Source organism: Leucopleurus acutus (assembly GCF_964270905.1).
Source record: "Leucopleurus acutus genome assembly, chromosome: 8".
In the NCBI taxonomy this organism is placed as follows: Eukaryota; Metazoa; Chordata; class Mammalia; order Artiodactyla; family Delphinidae; genus Leucopleurus; species Leucopleurus acutus.
In genome coordinates, this window is record NC_139151.1 from 44,053,426 (window position 1) to 44,074,644 (window position 21,219).

Consider the following 21,219-nt stretch of genomic DNA (forward strand, 5'->3'; position numbering starts at 1 on the left):
ACTGTGCCACAAGTGAAGTCCCCTAATATCTGTTTTAATTTTAAGAATGTGAACTTTACTACATGTCCTACAACATATTTTAACTGAAAATTTGTCATTAGCATATTTATTTTTAATGTTCTAAGAGAAACAATATAGCCAGAGATATGAATACTTTATTATTTCTTCCCTTTGAGAAGTTTTCTAAACACTTAAAAAGATAGTGAAACAACATTAAGGAATCACTACACTGTGCTTTAGACAACATTAATGAATCCGAACATTATAAAATGCAAAGGTACTAAAATGTGATTCTAAGATTTTCAGTCATTGTTTCAAACCACACATGGTGAAGTCATTCTGTGTGCTATTCTATGCAAGCCTCCTTCAAATCTGGGGTGATATGACTGGGCAAAGACTGTTAAAATCTGTCTTCTTCATTCCTAGCTAGTTTGAGGAAGTATCAGTAATTTATAAAGGCATCATTCCCAAGAGTTTGAGAGGAACAATATTGTGTTCTACCTGTTCACAACCAGATCAACCTTAAAAGCTATCCTGATACATTTGGCCAACACTTAGAAGAAGGAGGTTTATAGGCTCCTACAAGGCCTGAGGGAATGTTAAACATCATATGTAATTATCTTTTACAATGTCTGCACTGAAAGAATAGAACAGAGATATGAATATTTGGCAAAATGTACATTTTCCTTTAGAATACATTATAAGATTAACTCAAGCCAGATGCGTACTCAGGCATACAAAGACTAACTTTGTTGCTCCCTATTCTATCTTCTTGGCTTAGATCTCCTTTTCATAACCTAAGATTTAGTTCACAATAAGGGAAACATCAAGAGACATGGGAACAATCAGATTGGTAGCTTGGAACTCTGTTGGGATTCTTGCTTTCTGGCAGCTACAACTTTTACAGCATAGAGGCTCTGGCCAGCATTAAGTATTGATAGTACGAAGTAAAAGTGGTGGTGGGTTTTTACAGATCACATCATCTTATTTGGAGATTTACTAATGACAAAACATTGCTCTTGGAGTTATTAAAAACTAGAATGTAAATTAAATAATTAAATGTTAGATTGAGAATTATAAATGAAGTAATATTTTAATAGTATAAATAATATTTAAGTAATATGATTTTTATATTCTTTTCATTTATTTCAATATTTTAAACTACAGTTAGTAGTAATAATCCTATTAGAAACACTGATTGTGAAATAGTGGTTTGGAAATTCCATGTTACAATAAATCTCAACCCTGAACATGTGCTTTTTAGTTTGTTTATGATTTGTCATGAAGAAATGATTAATACCTAACTTTTTATTTAGTGTTTTCACTGACCTCCAAGCTACTTATCTTCTTTGATGAGCTGTTTACATATCTCCATGGTGTCTTCACCTTCCTTTATTTCTTTTCCTTAGAGCATCCCTATGTGACCTACGTTAATTAGTCAACATAGTGAGCTCGAGGATCTTCAACTTACTTCATGTAACCTATTCTCTATCACAAGGCCCTCAGAGCCACTGGCATATTCTTTCATCTGTGCTTTAACTTCAGCCCATATTTCCCCTTAATTCATATTGTTGTACATTGATTCCACTAATTTTCAACAAATCCTTTTTTTCCCTCTACTCCATTTGACTTCTCATGCAATCCTTAGCCATTTTCCATATCTTTGCTTTAGTGGAGACAGTGGCCTGCCATAGTTATGAACTGTGTAGGCAGACAAACCCAGACCCAAATTCTGTCTTGGGCAAGTTGATTTTTTTTTTCCTTTTTTAAAATTTTTATTGGAGTATAGTTGATTTAAAATGTTATGTTAGTTTCTGCTGTATAGCAAAGTGAATCAGTTATATGTATATATCCACTCTTTTTAAAGACAAGTCACCAGGGTTATTGTGAGCTTTTAGAAATGAGGCACTTAGCCCTGCCCTTGGTACATGATATTCAATGAACACTGGCTAGTCACATGCAGATGATCCCTTACCCATAACCCTTATGCTAGATGTATTTTCGGAATTCAGAATTTTGAGGGTTGTAAAAGGTATGCATAATTAATATATTACGTAAGATGTCTAGTAGGATATGAGGCAGCATTCTTAAACAAATGGGTATTTCTGTAGGAAAATAGTTCTGTATGAACTTTTATACAGAAGTATTAACCTCCCTTCATTACCTTCCCATCAATTCAGGTCTGATAGTGCCACCAAATGTGTTATGAAAAAACTCATTTTTGAAAATCTCTGAATTTTAGAATTGTGGAAAGGGATTGGGATTCTGTAAAATAAAGGGAGATACTGCATTTTCTTATTGTGAACTAAAAATTATTCTCTCATTTTTACTATGTGGCTGTTTCCTATATTTGCTAAACATGGGACCACAGGTACTTTTTCTTACCTCCAGTACCACAGCTTACTCCCCTCCTCAGGTACCCTTGCCACTTTACTCCAGATTTCTTCTGAGAATTATGGGAGGGAATGAAATAAAACTCTTTCAGTAGGAGTTTCTTCACTGGACACAGAAAATTCAGGTCACATTGATAATTATTTTTTTCATTTCCCCGGAATTTGTTAGGATGTGAATCGTATCAGAATATCTGCAAAGAAAAAGACACCAAAATCATTAGTCTCCATTTCTTCCTTCGTGGTTAAAAGCTGTGTCCTCTTAAATATTTTAACTCAAAATATATTTAAGTAAGATTTATGCTTAGATGTAATATACTAGCCATTTTAGACTATGTGTATTTTTTGTTTTATATAATAAATATGGGCTTTTCAAGAAATGTATAATGTCTTATTGACTGGTTGGCATTGCTTTTTTTCTCCCACTAATGAGGATCTGTATAGATTTTTTTTAGTCCATTCCTTTCCATTTCTTATTGATTTTGGAGATTTGCTCTGAGAATAAAAGTAGTCATTGAATCATACTCTGGTGCTACATAATTATTATTCAGAATTGACTCCAGTATTTATTTATTTTTTTAGTGTCCTACTGAAACCAAAGCAACATTTGGGGTCCACCTTAAAATAGTAGGAGACTGGACAGGTATGTAGAACATAAAGTTTTAAAATATATGCTTTGAAAATAATGGGTCATACAATAATGTTGATGTCTAAATAGTGGAATGACCAGCACATATAGAAATGTGTATGTGTTCTCAAGCTGTTGTTTTGTTTTCCTTCTTTGCTTGTACAGTTTTAACATTCATGTGTTTTTTTTTCCTTCTGTAAGATGCATTTTTGGAATTGGAATACCTTGGATATCAGTAATTGTTAATAGTGTGTTGTTCATGTGATTGTAAATCATAGATTTCTACCTGCTTGTCAGATGTACTGGAAGTAGTGGGAACACTGAAATGTCTTTTAGAAAACGTCATTTTAAAATTAGTGGTTGGTTTTACTTTCAAAATAATCAACACCTGGGATTGAGATCACACAAATCTTCTAGTTCTTACATGATTGTCTGCGTGGTATTATCTATATATATAGCAACTCTACAACATCTTTTGAATAGTGGTCATTTATAATAGCAGGTCTGTTGGTGATGTTTTACTCTTTTATTGATAAAATTTTTTTTATTATCTGAAAGGTGCATTGTATTAAGAGTTCTGAGTAAATAAACATTATTCATTCTTATATTCCCTTTGCCCAACAGAGTGACTGACAAGTGAGTGCTCAGCAAACGTTAGCTTGTTGGCTGGTTGTTTATTTTGGCTATTCAAAGGAAAGGATGCAAATGTAAATAAAAAATAATTTTGAATTGAATGCTAAACTAGGAGTTGGTTTGTGAAAACTATACAGAATCAGAAAAAGACAGATTCAGTGTAATCTCGGGCAATAAGAGAAGCTTCACAGAGAAGATAAAATTTGAGCTGAACATTGAAAATCAGACAAATGAAGAAAGAAGAAGGTCATTTAAGTGAAATCCACAGCACTGTCAAAAAGCAAGGAAGGTAATGATTAAACCTTATTTGAGAAGTGTGAGTCAGTCAGTCTAGCAGAAGCAAAGATATTGTTCTGGGGAGTAGTATGGAAAAACCATTTACGGTCAGCATGGTAAAGATCTTGAATGCCTTGACGAGGTGTTAGAACAACTTAGAGATGTTAGGGAATCTTTGAAGGATTTGGAGCGTCGTAATGTAAATGGTATCGTAATGTAAATGGTATTGATAACTTGGTAGTTGATTAGATTAGGATCAAGGGAAGACTTATTGGTACTGGAATGCAGAGGAGAAGGAGTCAATAAAGGAGTGAGGATGGAAACTGAGGACTAGAAGAAATGTATTTGCAAATGCAGCTTAAGAAGTTAGTATTGGAAAGGGGGAGACTAATTGTTGTAAAAATTAGGAAAGGACAAGATGTTATGTAACAGGGAAGAGATATTTTAGAAAGGACAGTGAAAGAGCTTATATTATACAGTTAAATAATAATAGTGTGTATAAAATCCTTTGTCTCTAAAAAGAGCAGTCAGCTTGGAAATGGAGATGAGAAGAAAATGGGGAAAATATGCAACATAGGATTTAATGGGCAAACAAAGAAACTAATCCAAAGATCTTTGAGCAGTGATGACCTATTTGGAATCATGAAAAATCAGGCTTAAATTCATATTATTCATTTGATAGCTTTCGAAAGAGATCATTGTAGTCCATTGTTAGAAGAATACTGGTGTAGTATAGAAATAGTAATTCTCATAAGCCCAGAACTAGTTGATATAATGAAAATTGTTTTGCACTGTTTGGCAAATAAAGAATGAACTGAAATTCTTCTCTGGTAAGAATCCCAATATAGTAAGAATTAACTTCAATAATGAATGGTAATTGATAGAATTCTATATCTGAAGGGTAACAAGCATAATGAAGTCATAATTTAATTCATCAGGTTAAGCAGAAAGTTCATCAGGGCTTTTTTTATTTTTATTTTTTAAACATCTTTAATGGAGTATAATTGCTCTACAATGGTGTGTTAGTTTCTGCTTTATAACAAAGTTAATCAGCCATACATATACATATATCCCCATATCTCCTCCCTCTGTCATTGCCCTCCCACCCTCCCTATCCCACCCCTCGGTGGTCACAAAGCACTCAGCTGATCTCCCTGTGCTATGCGGCTGCTTCCCACTAGCTATCTATTTTACATTTGGTAGTGTATATATGTCGATGCATCTCTCTCACTTCGTCCCAGCTTATACTTCCCCCTCTCCGTGTCCTCAAGTACATTCTCTATGTCTGTATCTTTATTCCGGTCTGGCCCCTAGGTTCTTCATAACCATTTTTATTTTTTTTAGATTCCATATACATGTGTTAACATATGGTAATTGTATTTCTTTTTCTGACTTACTTCACTCTGTATGACAGACTCTAGGTCTATCCACCTCATTACAAATAGCTCAATGTTGTTTCTTTTTATGGCTGAGTAATATTCCATTGTATATATGTGCCACACCTTCTTTATCCATTCATCTGTCAATGGACAGATGTCTGGGCTATTGTAAATAGAGCTGCAATGACCATTGTGGTACATGACTCTTTTTGAATTATGGTTTTCTCAGGGTATATGCCCAGTAGTGGGACTGCTGGGTCATATGGTAGTTCTATTTTTAGTTTTCTCAGGAACCTCCATACTCTTCTGCATAGTGGCTGTATCAATCTGCATTCCCACCAACAGTGCAAGAGGGTTCCCTTTTCTCCACAGCCTCTCCAGCATTTATTGCTTGTAGATTTTTTGATGACGGCCATTCTCACTGGTGTGAGCTGATATCTCATTGTAGTTTTGATTTGCATTTGTCTAATGATTAGTGATGTTAACCCTTTCATGTGTTTGTTGGCAATCTGTATATCTTCTTTGGAGAAATGTCTATTTAGGTCTTCTGCCCATGTTTGGATTGGGTTGTTTGTTTTCTTGATATTGAGCTGCATGAGCTGCTTGTAGATTTTGGAGATTAATCCTTTGGCAGTTGCTTCACTTGCAAACATTTTCTCCAATTCTGACGGTTGTATTTTTGTCTTGTTTATGGTTTCATTTTCTGTGCAAAGTTTTTAAGTTTCATTAGGTCCCATTTGTTTATTTTTGTTTTTATTTGCATTTCTCTAAGAGGTGGGTCAAAAGGATCTTGCAGTGTTGTATGTCATAGAGTGTTCTGCCTATGTTTTCCTCTAAGAATTTTATAGTGTCTGACCTTGCATTTAGGTCTTTAATCCTTTTTGAGTTTATTTTTGTGTATGGTGTTAGGGAGTGTTCTAAATTTGTTCTTTTACATGTAGCTCTCCAGTTTTCCCAGCACCACTTATTGAAGAGGCTGTCTTTTCTCCACTGTATATCCTTCCCTCCTTTGTCATAGATTAGTTGACCATATGTGCATGGGTTTATCTCTGGGCTTTCTATCCTGTTCCATTGATCTATATTTCTGTTTTTGTGCCAGTACTATACTCACTTGATTACTGTAGCTCTGTAGTATAGTCTGAAGTCCGGCAGCCTGATTCCTCCAGCTCCATTTTTCTTTCTCGAGATTGCTTTGACTATTCGGGCCAAAGATTCAGTGTAATCTTTTACACTGAATCTTGTTTTTCCAAGATTCCAAACAAATCGTGAAATTTTTTCTAGTTCTGTGAAAAATGCCATTGATAGTTTGATAGGGATTGCATTGAATCTGTAGATTGCTAGGGGTTGTATAGTCATTTTCACAATATTGATTCTTCTAGTCCAAGAACATGGCATATCTCTCCATCTGTTTGTATCATCTTTAATTTCTTTCATCAGTGCCTTGTAGTTTTCTGCATACAAGTCTTTTTTCTCCTTAGGTAAGTTTATTCCTAGGAATTTATTCTTTTTGTTGCAATGGTAAGTGGGAGTGTTTCCTTAATTTCTCTTTCAGGTTTTTCATCCTTAGCGTATAGGAATGCAAGAAATTTCTGTGAATTAATTTTGCATCCTGCTACTTTACCAAATTCATTGTTTAGCTCTAGTAGTTTTCTAGTAGCATCTTTAGGATTCTCTATGTATAGTATCATGTCATCTGCAAATAGTGACAGCTTTACTTCTTTGCCAATTTGGATTCCTTTTATTTCTTTTTCTTCTCTGATTGCTGTGGCTAAAACTTCCAAAACTATGTTGAATAATAGTGGTGAGAGTGGATAACCTTGTCTTATTCCTGATCTTAGAGGAAATGGTTTCAGTTTTTCACCTTTGAGAACAATGTTGGCTGTGGGATTGTCATATATGGCCTCTATTATGTTGAAGTAAGTTACCTCTATGCCTACTTTCTGGCAGGTTTTTATCATAAATCGGTTGAATTTTGTCAAAAGCTTTTTTTATATCTTTTCGGATGATCATATCATTTTTATCCTTCAATTTGTTAATATGGTGTATTACATTGATTGATTTGTGCATATTGAGGAATCCTTGCATTCCTAGGATAAACCCCACTTGATCATGTTGTATGATCCTTTTAATGTGCTGTTGGATTCTGTTTGCTGGTATTTTGTTGAGGATTTTTGCATCTGTGTTCATCAGTGATATTGGCCTGTAGTTTTCTTTTTCTGTGACATCTTTGTCTGGTTTTGGTATCACAGTGATGGTGGCCTTGTAGAATGAGTTTGTGAGTGTTCCTCTCTCTGCTATATTTTGGAAGAGCTTGAGAAGGATAGGCGTTAGCTCTTCTCTAAATGTTTGATAGAATTTGCCTGTGAAGCCATCTGATCCTGGGCTTTTGTTTGTTGGAAGATTTTTAAACACAGTTTCAATTTCTGTGCTGTGATTGGTCTGTTTATATTTCCTATTTCTTCCTGGTTCAGTCTCGGAAGGTTGTGCTTTTTTAAGAATGTGTCCATTTCTTCCAGGTTGTCCATTTTATTGGCATAGTGTTGCTTGTAGTAATCTCTCATGATCCTTTGTATTTCTGCGGTGACAATTGCTACTTGTCCTTTTTCATTTCTAATTCTATTGATTTGAGTCTTCTCCCTTTTCTTCTTGATGAGTCTGGCTAATGGTTTATCAATTTTCTTTATCCTCTCAAAGAACCAGGTTTTAGTTTTATTGATCTTTGCTATTGTTTCTTTCATTTCTTTTTTATTTATTTCTGATCTGATCTTTATGATTTCTTTCCTTCTGCTAATTTTGGGGTTTTTTGTTCTTCTTTCTCTAATTACTTTAGGTGTAAGATATGGTCATTTATTTGAGATGTTTCTTGAGGTGGGATTGTATTGCTATAAATTTCCCTCTTAGAAATGCTTTTGCTGCATCCCATAGGTTTGGTTTGTCATTTTTTCATTGTCATTTATTTCTAGGTATTTTTTGATTTCCTCTTTGATTTCTTCAGTGATCTCTTAGTTATTTAGTAGTGTATTGTTTAGCATCCATGTGTTTGAATTTTTTACAGATTTTTTTCTTATAATTAATATCTAATCTCATAGCGTAGTGGTTGGAAAAGACACTTGATACGATTTCAATTTTCTTAAATTTACCAAAGCTTGATTTGTGACCCCAGATATGGTCTATCCTCGAGAATGTTCCATGAGCACTTGAGAATAAAGTGTATTTTGTTGTTTTTGGATGGAATGTCCTATAAATATCAATTAAGTCCATCTTGTTTAATGTATCATTTAAAGATTGTGTTTCCTTATTTATTTTCATTTTGGATGATCTGTCCATTGGTGAAAGTGGGGTGTTAAAGTCCCCTACTATGATTTCCCCTTTTATGGCTGCTAGCATTTGCCTTATGTATTGAGGTGCTCCTATGTTGGGTGCATAAATATTTACAATTGTTATATCTTCTTCTTGATTTGAGCCCTTGATCATTATGTAGTGTCCTTCTTTGTCTCTTCTAATAGTCTTTATTTTAAAATCTATTTTGTCTGATATGAGAATTGCTACACCAGCTTTCTTTTGATTTCCATATGCATGGAATATCTTTTTCCATCCCCTCACATTCAGTCTCTATGTGTCCCTAGGCCTGAAGTGGGTCTCTTGTAGACAGCATATATACAGGTCTTGTTTTTGTATCCATTCAACCAGTGTATTCATTTTGGTTGGAGCATTTAATCCATTTACATTTAAGTCAGTTATTGATATGTATGTTCCTATTACCATTTTTATTGTTTTGGGTTTGTTATTGTAGGCCTTTTCCTTCTCTTGTGTTTCCCATCTAGAAAAGTTCCTTTAGCATTTGTTGTAAAGCTGGTTTGTTGGTGCTGAATTCTCTTAGCTTTTGCTTGTCTGTAAAGGTTTTAATTTCTGTGTCAAATCTGAATGAGATCCGTGCTGGGTAGAGTAATCTTGGTTGTAGGTTTTTCCCTTGCATCACTTTAAATATGTCCTGCCACTCCCTTCTGGCTTGCAGAGTTTCTGCTGAAAGATCAGCTGTTAACCTTATGGGGATTCCCTTGTATGTTATTTGTTGTTTTTCCCTTGCTGCTTTTAATGTTTTTTCTTTGTATTTAATTTTTGATAGTTTGATTAATATGTGTCATGGCGTGTTTCTCCTTGGATTTATCCTGTATGGGACTCTCTGTCCTTCCTGGACTTGATTATTTCCTTTCCCATATTAGGGAACTTTTCAACTATAATCTCTTCAAATATTTTCTCAGTCCGTTTCTTTTTCTCTTCTTCTGGGACCCCTATAATTCGAACGTTGTTGCATTTAATGTTTTCCCAAAGGTCTCTTAGACTATTGTCAATTCTTTTCATTCTTTTTTCTATATTCTGCTCTGTGGTAGTTATTTCCACTATTTTATCTTCCAGGTCCCTTTTCCATTCTTCTGCCTCAGTTATTCTGCTATTGATTCCTTCTAGAGAATTTTTAATTTCATTTATTGTGTTGTTCATTATTGCTTGTTTGCTCTCAATTCTTCTAGGGCCTTGTTAAATATTTCTTGTATTTTCTCCATTCTATTTCCAAGATTTTGGATCATCTTTACTATCATTACTCTAAATTCTTTCTCAGGTAGACTGCCTATTTCCTCTTCATTTGTTTGGTCTGGTGGATTTTTGCCTTGCTCCTTCATCTGCTGTGTGTCTCTGTCTTCTCATTTTGCTTAAGGGGTGTCTGTGACCTTATTATGATTTTAGGCAGCCTCTCTGCTAATAGATGGGGTTGTGTTCCTGTCCTGCTAATTGTTTGGCATAGGGTGTCCAGCAGTGTAGCTTGCTGGTCATGGAGTGGAGCTGGGTCTTAGCGTTGAGATGGAGATCTCTGGGAGATCTTTTGCCATTTGATATTACATGGAACCAGGAGGTCTCTGGTGGACCAATGTCCTGAACTCGGCTCTCCCACCTCAGAGGCACAGGCCTGACACCCGGCCGGGGCACCAAGACCCTGTCAGCCACCTGGCTCAGAAGAAAATGGAGAAAATAAGAAAGAAAGAAGAAGAAAATAAAATATAAGAAAATAAAAAGTTATTAAAATTAAAAATTATTAAAAATAAAATTTAAAAATTAATAAAATGTTAAGTAAGAAAGAAGAGACCAACCAAACCAAAAAACAAATCCACCAATGATAACAAGCACTAAAAACTGTACTAAAAAAAAAAAAAACAGACAAATAGAACACTAGGTAAAATGGTAAAAACATAGATATATAGACAAACTCACACAAAGAAGCATACACACACACAAGATCTATAATCCTCCCAATGCAGACCACTAGCGTTCTCAGCCACACATGCACTGATAAATGTTAGTCACTGGCTTCACCTACACGCTTGTGTGAAGTTTGCGTGACATGGACATCTTCTTAGTAATCTTCCAATTACTGGCAATTTTCAAGTACACTGAAGAAGATAAAACATGTGGCAGGCGAAGCAATGGTCCCCCAAAGACACGGACATCCAAATCCCTGGCATCGCCTGGCTGCTGCGCAGCGATGGGGACCCGGAGCCCCATCATGGCTTATTACTAGCTATTGTTACTGAGTTTCTTCATAAAGTTATTTTCTATTGTCAGTGGCTCATTAAAATAAATGATTATCTGATTATCTCATCATTTATTTCAACCTTCTCTATTAGGAACACTTAATAGTTTTAATTTTATCCTCTTTTTTAATATACAGTGCCATTGAGGGAGAAACAAGATCATTCTCTTCAGAGAGTTCAGTTCCAGTTAGATGCTTTTCAATTAATAGACTTTCTTGGTTGTTGACTTTAAATATTTGTTGATTTGGAAAAAAATGTCAGGCATTCATGCAGAGAACCACTAAATAGTTCTGCCACTATCTGGCACTTTAATTCAAAAGACGTTTTAGCTGTCTTAAAAAAATGGAATTATAATTATGAAAGGAAAATTGGGAATATCATTGCTGAAATCAAGGGTTATTGGGTTTTTATTCTAAAAGAATTACTTATTAAGTATTACTCAGTATTAAGAGTAGTAAGTATAGAAAACACCAAAGAGATGCTTAAGAAGTTGAGTATCAAAGGTTTACTTCGCTAAACTGACTGAGAGATATTTCACAGTGACTATTTCTTCCCTGAAATATGTTCTGCCTGGGCATGTCTAAAGAACAGGTTTAATACCACCTCATGTATTTAATGTAAGACTAATCAGCTACACCGAGCTGTAGAGTACCAAAGAAGCAAATGAAGCAGCCAAAAGAAGAGACCTGTAGTGACCTGAAATACACTTCTTGTTGTTGTTGTTTCTATGACTAGCAAATTATAATGGTCATATTTGTGGAAGATAACATTTAAACTATGTGTAATTTGGGGTAATAGTCAAATGTTTATTAAGCACTTACTCTATGCCAGACATTGCACTAGTCTCTGGAGATACGGTGCTGACCAATGCTGTGTTCTAACCAGTAGAGACCTCCAAGAAACAAAAAAGCAAATCAATACATAGTGTGTTAGATAGTGATGAGTGCTATGAAGAAAAATAAAGAAAGGTAAGGGAGTAAGAATGATGAAGGGTGGTAGTGCTATTTAGATAAGGTATTTAGTTATGGACTTTCTGAACAGACATCTAAGTAGATGAGGGAATAAATCAGGTGGATTTCAGAAAGAAGTGTGCTTAGGCAAAGGAAACAGTAAGTGCGAAGTCCCTGAGGTGGTGGTAACTTTGGATAGTCAGGGAACTGCAAGGATCCCAGTGGGGCTGGAATACAGTCAGTGAAGGGGGATAGTAGTGGAAAATAAGATCAGAGAGGGGAGTTGGGGATCAGACTCTGTGGGTTACAGGAGGACTTGGATTTTAATCTGATTGAGATAAAAGGCATGATTTTGAAGTCTACATTTGAATGATTAGCCATTTTGTTCTAATACATACTACCTAGTGTTTGCCAACCCAAGGGTTTTGTGTGTGTGTGTGTGTGTGTGTGTGTGTGTGTGTGTGTGTGTTTTGTTTGTTTGCTTTGTTGTTTCAAAAATAATACTGAGTTTAGGGAGAAGGAGGAAAAGGGGATACTTCTGAGCACTGTAGAAAACAGATCAAAAAAAAACCAAACAGGTCAAACTTTTTTGGTGAAGGGGGAGGTGTATCATCATTTTGAGATACCTCGCCTCAGTGGTGGTTCTATCTTCTGCCATATGGGCCTGGTTTATGGGTTCTGGTAGCCTCACCTACACCCTATATCCCACTAGCTTGTATGGATGGTAGTAGCTTCCTGCTACTCTTTGGGTTTCTCCCCTATCTTTAATATAGCTTCCCAATTCTTACCTCACCTGAGTTCCTTATATCACATTCCTTTCAATTAAATCATATAGAGCCCTTCCTGGTTTTGGCTGGACCCAGACTTAGAAGGTCAGCAAATCCTCTCTGAACAAAGCATTGAATCACTGAGAGGAGTGGTATATGGGAAAGGTAAGAGCAAGTGTAAAAGTCCTGAAGCCGTCAAATGTTTACGTTCAAGGACCAGTAAGAAGGGCAGTGTTGCTGGAACTGAGTAAGTGGAAATGTTATAGGGAATAAAGTCTGAGAAATACCCGTGGACCAGATATGATAGGCATTTGCAGACTTCAATTTTATTATAAATGTTACGGAGAACCATTGGAGGATTTTGATTAGGGGATGACTCATATTTTAAAATGGTAATTCTGGCAGCTATGTAGAGAATATGTTGGGTGAGTCAAGAGTGGAAATCAGGAGATAAGTTGAGACGCTCTTGCTGATGTCTAGACAAGAGGAAATGCTGGTTACGCATAGGGTGATAGAGACTAGGTCTTGAAAAGTGGATGTATTTTGAAGGTGTATCTGACAGGTTCTGTGGACGCATTGCAGGTGGAGTGTAAAAAAGTTAGGAATCAAAGATAACTCCAAGGTTTTTAGTTTCAGTAAGTAAGTGGGCAGTGTTGCTGCTTATTGAGATATAGAACACTGTGGCATACTGGGGGGACAAGAGTAGACATTCAAATTTCAGTTTTGTACATTTTAAATTTGAGAGGTCTAAACTAGAGATCTAAACTTGGGAATCATTAGTATCTTCATGGATTTAAATCCTTGAAGCTGGACAGGATTTAGGTGTTTTTCCAACTCCTTGTTTTATAACATTTTATATGCCCACTTTACATTCTTAAAATTCAATTTACAGGTATTATATACACAAATGATTTATAAAAAATCAATATATCTTAGTATAAAGGAGCTATGTAAATAATTTATAGTAAATGATTTACATTCAATATTTAAATTCTTAAGCATGACTACACTAGAAGTCATAAGAAATAGGTGACTTGTACCCACACACAGAATCATCATGAAAAAAACAGTTCTAAATGCAGGCTCCCAATGCAAGTCAAATACTGTGAGCCCCAGTTCTTTTATGATGTGCTTTTCCAAAATGGTGAACATCTTTTGGTTAAGTTCTAGACACAATAGAGTACAATAATATTTAGTTTACAGGGTAGATGCAATCCCAGAAATTCCAGTGCATATTTAAATCATGCAAAATCTTCGCATTTTTTATAATTATAAATGAGTTTTTCATGTACATGAATGTCCAGAAAGTCATTTAAAAAGCATACGGGGAGTGAGACAATTTCTTGTTGCACAGTATTCTCCACAAATTGCAGGATGTCTGCTGTCTCTGACCCCTACTCTCTAACCATCAGTAACTTCTCATCATCATTGTGAGACCAAATTGCCTCCACAAGCTCTCAAAAGTCCCCCTAAGAGGTGGTATTCTTCCATCAAGAGTAACTAGTTTGGGCTTCCCTGGTGGCGCAGTGGTTAAGAATCCACCTGCCAATGCAGGGGACACGGGTTCAAGCCCTGGTCTGGGAAGATCCCACTTGCTGCGGAGCAACTAAGCCTGCGTGCCACAACTACTGAGCCTGCGTTCTAGAGCCCGCGAGCCACAACCACTGAGCCCATGCGCCACATCTGCTGAAGCCTGCACACTCTAGAGCCCGTGCTCTGCAACAAGAGAAGCCACTGCAGTGAGAAGCCCGTGCACCACAACAAAGAGTAGCCCCTGCTCGCGGCAAACTAGAGAAAGTCCGCGCACAGCAACGAAAACCCAACACAGCCAAAATAATAAATAAATAAACAAAAATAATAAATAAAATAAATTAATTAAAAAAAAAGAGTAACTAGTTTAAGAAATGTGTATAGATAGAGAAGAAATCTAACAGAGGACTGAGTCCTGAGGCATTTCAACACATAGAGCTCAGCAAAGGTGACTAAGAAGGAGTGGCCACTGAGGTAAAAGGAGAACCAGGCAAGTCTGAGTCCTGGCACCACAGGACAGTGTTTCAAAAATGAGGAATGGACCAGCTGAAACAGGCTGCTGAAAATCGGAGTAAAATGAAGGCTGAATTAATGACCTTAGGAATCGTGTTTTTAGTGGAGTGCTGGGAACAGAAGCCTGATTGAGGTGGGTTCAAGAGATAATAATAGTAGGAGAAGAACTGGAGATGGTAAGTATAGACAAATCCAGTGTGTTGGGGCCAGCTCCTATGAGCTCACTGGGTTATAGGGTGCTTATTTTCCAACTCTGTGTTCACTGAAGTCAAGTTTGATAGCTTTAAATCATCCACAATGTGAGTATTCATTCCATAGAAATTGAAAAACACCATAAGGTAGGGATTAAAAACATTTGTTAAAGACCTGTCTATTAAATATTTGCCAAAATATCTCTGGACAAATTCTAAGGAGTTGGGATATAAAATGAAGTAAAGAAATAGGGCAGTAATTGAAGGGGTGGAGGATATAGGGACAAGGCACATATGAGTTTAGAGTACATATAAAATAAATATATATATGTATTTTATATATACACTTATATATTTAATGTGAACTATTATGTTTATATATGTCTAAGGACAATATGAATAATAAGATTAAAGTAGAGATGGAAACATTGATAATGCTGGAGAGATAGAGGTTATAATTATAGGAGCAAAGCCCATGAGGGTCTCCTAATGGGTTTCAGAAGGACTAGATTACAATGTACAAGTGGAGGCGTTGACCTCAGGTAAGGCAGCTGGGCAGTTCATGCTTTATAGGAAGACAAGAGAAGATGGTTATGGAGCATGGCTACTGATTGGTTGGTGGACTTGGAGTGAGAGGAATGGGATTTCTCTTCTGATTCCTTCTGTTGTTTTTTTTTTAAAAATAAATTTATTTATTTAGTTAGTTTTGGCTGCGTTGGGTCTTAGTTGCTGTGTGCAGACTTTTTCTTATTGAGGCGAGCAAGGACTGCTCTTCATTGTGGTGCACAGGCTTCTCATTGCGGTGGCTTCTCTTGTTGCAGAGCACGGGCTCTAGGTGCGCAGGCTTCAGTAGTTGTGGCTCACGGGCTCTAGAGCGCATGCTCAGTAGTTGTGGCTTGCGGGCTCTAGAGCGCAGGCTCAGTAGTTGTGGCTCGCGGGCTCTAGAGTGCCAGCTTCAGTACTTGTGGCTCACGGGCTCTAGAATGCAGGCTCAGTAGTTGTGGCGCACGGGCTTAGTTGCTCTACAGCATGTGGGATCTTCCCAGACCAGGGTTCAAACCCGTGTCCCCTGTTTTGGCAGGCAGATTCTTAACCACTGTGCCATCAGGAAAGTCCCTCTTTCTGTGTTCTTAGTGAAATAAATAGTAAGGTTTTCACTGAGAATGAGGAAGGGTGGAAGTACTTTGAATTTTGAGGAGAAGGAAAAAAGTGTAATGTATCATTTTAAAGAGTAAATTCATGAGTGAAGCATGATGGCCTTTCTGAGTTGTGCCAAGAGTCCTACTAAGATATGTGGTCCAAAATTTAAAGTGATAGAAGTCAGAATAATTGTGAGTTTTTTCCTGGCATGGCCCACTTCTTCAGATTAGCTATTGAGCAGGTGGGGAGTTGGATTTAACCAGCATTGGTCCACTCCTGATTAAATTCACTATAGTTGTCACTTCCAATCTATTCTCTGCACTGTAACCATAGAAACTTCAAAGCATGAATCCAATTAAATCACTGCTTTTGCCTCAAACACATTAATAGCTTTCCATTGCTCATTGGATAAAGCAAAAAATCCTTACAGTGGCCTAGAAAGGCATCCCTGCTTGGACCCTGACCTACTCTTATCTTGATTCAGTTTTTTCTTCTCTGCACAAGAGCACCTTGGCTTTTCTGCTCCTTTTGTTTCCCTTGTTACCTCCCACCATATATATATCATGATCCATATACCCGTAATACTCTCCACCACTTCTTCCCACCCCTACCCACTTAGGTACCTAGCATCTTTAAATCATAGCCCGGGAGCCACTTCATCTGAGAAGCCTTCTAGACACCCCAATTTGGGGTGTTGTTTCTTATATGCTGCCATCACTGTATTTCTGGTTTTGAGAGCACTTATCTCCATTGGTAACTATATATTCAAAGTGTGACCATTGGTGTAACAAGTTTTCTTCGATATACTATAAGCATTATCATGATAGAGGCCTGTATCTCTTTTTGCTCACCGTTGTACTCAAGAGTCCATTAAAATGGTTGTTCCTAATAAATGTAAATATGTGTTAAGTGAAGAGAGGAAGGGAGGGAGAGAGGAAGGAAGGAAGGAAGGAAGAAGGAAGGAAGGAAGGAAGGAAGGGGAGAAGGCAGGTAGGCAAGCAAGAAGGTGTATCCTCTGCTTTGTGAAAAATCACCAGTAAGTGGGGCAGGGTTCAGATACATAATGTCATGCTGTGTTCACCAAAATGGAGGATGCAGATGCATTGGGAGGGAGATTTGGGAGGCTTTCTGGGCCAAAGTGAGTGTAATGGAAAAATAGGACTTGTCTAGAGTGGGAGATTTTTCCAGGGAGAAAAATAGCTTGAATAATAGCACAGAGGGGTGAAGTATCATGGAAAGTCAGGAAAATGTCATGCTGTTGGAAGGCAGGCTGGGACCGTATCCAGAGGTCATGTTATGGAGGAGCTTGTAGGAATTACTAAGAAACTTGGTCTTTTTTCCTAAAGATGTTGGTGAAAAACTGAAGGGTTTAAAACAGGAACTGAAATCAAATTTGTACTTTATGTGGGTCCCCCTGCTGGTTTTTTATACAGATTGGAAAAGAGAAAGACCAGGTTAGAAACAAAGACACCAAATTAAAGGATTGTCATAGCATCAAGGAAGCTGAGGAGATAAAAAGTTCTGTGGAGGGAATGATCTATGGTGACCAAAGAAGTAGGACTGAACAATAACTGTGAGAGGGCATCACTGCTAACTTGATAAAAACCACCTTTTTGGGAAAATGCAGAGAAGAGGTTTGAGGATGGTAGAAATTGCTGTGAATTACTGAGTAAAGTGGAGACCAGTAAGTAGAGAGAGTTAGTATACAAAGAGAGGCACATAGCAAATGGTCCTATTTCTAAATTCTTCCTATTTCTAAATTGCCTCAGAACTCTGATAGGGATTGAATTTATATTGATCTGTCCTTTAATTAGCAGGGGGTGTTGAGTAACAAATACATATGCAATTACTTGTGTATCTATCTAGGTAAATAGATAGATACCTGTTTACCTAGAGCAGGGTGAGGATTAACATATCATGTCCTAAAGTATGTTTTATTTGTATAATGAAACACTATAACTCTAGCGCCATGTAAGTCTATGTGGAAATCACTGAGGACCATTAATTAGCTAATATAATGGAATTTAACATAACTCATTTGCTATCATAATATAATAAATCATTCAATAAATATGAGCCGTGGTTAAATTGCCTATTTCATAGTCTCAGAATTCAAGGAAATTTTTCTATCAGGGAAATGAGAAATTTGTATTACCATATAAATGCCCATCTTTTCTCAGGAGAGAGGATAAATTGTTTTCCCCTTGGTTTCTTGGTTTATGAACATGAAATCTATGCTGTCATTTTTTAGTAGGTGATAGTTCACTTATAATGCCACAGAAAATATAGAGATTGCTTAGTAAGTGATTGGAATCCACTACTCATTAAGTTTTATTCTAGTTCAGTTATCTTACAACACCAGAGATAGGGAAAATACAGAAATTGGGGATTTTTAGCCAATAAAGAGTTTTACTTCTTACTTTTGAAAATAAGCAAATTATATAATTTCTGGACCTGGAAGTAGAATTATTATAGCAAAGTGGTTTTTTTGCATGGATTGTTACGTTTTTATTCTGAACTGTTTGTTCCTAAGTTCGGATTCTCTGTTACCTACTATTTTCTGCTTGATTTACTATATAATATTAAGGAAAATAAGAATAGTGATGGACTTCCCTGGTGGTCCAGTGATTAAGACTCCGTGCTTCCACTGCAGGGGGCACAGGTTCAATCCCTGGTCAGGGAACTAAGATCCCACATGCCGCACAGCCAAAAAAAAAAAAAAAAAGAATAGTGAGGAATTTTATTGGTAACGTAATTTCTTAAGCAATGTCAAAAATATGACAATAATGTACTGGGTGGTCAAGAAAGAATAGGTTATTTTGCCAAGCTAATCGTGGTAAGGGACTAAATAATTCCAAAGCCAAAAAGACAAGGATTCTGTGCCATTATCATTATCATGAGGAACATTTTTAAATACTCATTTGTTTGATGCGATTGCTAAGCACTTTATAAAGGGAGCTAAAAATGAATATAGTTCCTGTATTCTAAACAAATTGTAATTTTTAAAGCAAAATTGTAACTTAATGGATTATAATCACACAGACAGTGTTCTTTAGAGTCATCCAAATGAACACACCTAAGACATTAAGTATGTTAATCCCAAAGGAATATACTTATCTTCCATGGATTCAAAGGCAATCAAGTAAGGGAACTTTGGGAATAGAGTCTAGTAAAAATGCTATTGCTCTTATTATGATTTTTGAACTTTAACAGAGGAGAAGGGTGGGATTTCATAAACAAATATAAATAGAATGGGAAAACTAAACTCTTCCATGAAATGAGATTTTGAGAAAATTTGGAGGTGACAAATTGTGGACATGGAATGCTAGGGAACACCAAGAAATGTACTTTGGATAGATAACAAAGTGAAAAGGTAAAATGGTCTGTCATAGAGTGATGAAGAGCTTAAAAATAGAAGGCAATCTTATTTTTTGTTGGCACTGTATTGAGAAACTACTAAAATGTCTTGGGATGTGGCTACCCACATAGCTGGAAGGAAGGGAAAGCCAAGAAGGTCCACATAGAAATCTCTGCATATCCCAATATTTTCAATGACAATATCTAGCAGAAAGTTATGCCTCTGATTGGAGCAAATAAGAAAATACATTTTAAGAGTTAGACTGTCCTTCAGGAATAGTTGAGTGATTTGTCATCCTTTCTTCGCCCAGCCCCTTCTTCTTATTTGTGATGTACTCCTCTGACATTACAATTTCACAATAATAGTGAAAACCTTTTGTTGCTGCTAGCATGGTTGACTGTTCAGTGGTGGTTTGGAATATCGTGTCCTTGCTGGTTGAGATATAGTACTCAACCATACAGACTTCCAGAGTTTGCAGAGAACATAGTAGAAAAGACAACCAAGGTTAAGATGCAAACTCAATAGAAATGAGAATTTATCTTTTTTTTTAAGGCCTGGGAATCAATTTACATAAATAAATATTCCTATTCTTGTTTCTTCCACAGAGCAGAAACAGAGGCAATATTTTTCAAATCATCCTTTAAAAAGAAGTTCTTAATTGTATTTATTATTTATTTATTTGAGGTCTTGGCCTGTATGATGTAAACTTCTAACAAGAAATTTCCTAAGCCTATCAAAGGCATCCATTTGGTGTTCACTATTTTTCCATATTAAGAGGAAGTCACAGAGGAAAAAGAAATGATATAACTTCAGTAAGAACTGAGAATCAAGTGATGTAAAGAAAATTAAAGATTTTTTTTTAAAGAATAGAAAAGTTGAAAGGGACGTGCAGTTTTTCTAGATATAAAGGCAAAATATTTAAAACTCTTAATTCTTCCCAAAATAATTTACAGCCTTAATATAATTTCAATTAAAATCAGAACTCAAGATCAAAAATAATATTATTTGAAGAAAACTTCAAATATTATTTGAAGAAAAATAATTTTTTTTTTGACTTTTTCAACCACGTTTACTGGCTCACATGAATATCTGAAAACAAATCCATCTTTCTTCCCTTTTTGTCTCCTTGGCACAATTACCCTTAGTTCTTAAAAAACAAACTACTATAAATATTCAGAAGGGGAAAATAAATTTATAAGGTGAAAGAGGTCAATAAATAACCAAATATGTCAACCACTGGAAGGACTATTTTTTTTTTTTTTAAGATTAAGCCACTGATTTGCAACTTTTATTAAAATAAATTTAACCTCTAAACACAAGATAATTGATACCTTGATCTCAACTCAAGTTTTGACAGCACTTGAAGTTTTACATAAACAAACTGCATAAGAAAACAATTAAAAATGAGTAACAAGAAAATCTAGAAAAATTTGAATAACAAGATAGGACTGGCTCTATTTAAACATGTTATAAAGTGAAATGAATTTTACAAACAAACTAAGAATTTACAAGGCTAAATAATATGCCTAGGAACATGAAGCTATTAAGTGGATGAGCTGAGATTTGAACTCAGGCTCATATAATGCTAAAGGATGTGCTAATTTATAATTTACTACACTGCCTCCTATAAAGTTCAAGAAGTTTAAGCACTGTGGCACTAGAGCAAAAGTGACAAGAAATATATTAACAAAGGAAAATAGCCTAGAAGCAGACCCTTTTATACATGAAAATATATATCATATGATAAAGGAAGGTCTGTAAATCAATATGAAGTGTTAGTTTGTAAATAGTTAAAGCATTTGGCACTTAACTATTTAAAAACATTAAATCTTTACTTCAGATGACCAAAAATTACTTCCAGATAGGTTAAGTACTTTAA

At 35.9% G+C, this 21,219-nt stretch overlaps 1 protein-coding gene across 1 annotated transcript in view; it reads left to right on the plus strand.

Annotated features, from left to right (window-relative positions):
• The window catches only part of NOX4 (NADPH oxidase 4), a gene marked incomplete at its 5' end in the record, with an annotated part of 146,394 nt that overhangs the window by 75,820 nt on the left and 49,355 nt on the right, over positions 1-21,219 (plus strand). The window contains one exon of the mRNA XM_082843851.1: positions 2,973-3,033. Within this exon, the coding sequence (XP_082699977.1) occupies positions 2,973-3,033 (61 nt within the window). The remainder of the gene's footprint in view (positions 1-2,972; positions 3,034-21,219) is intronic.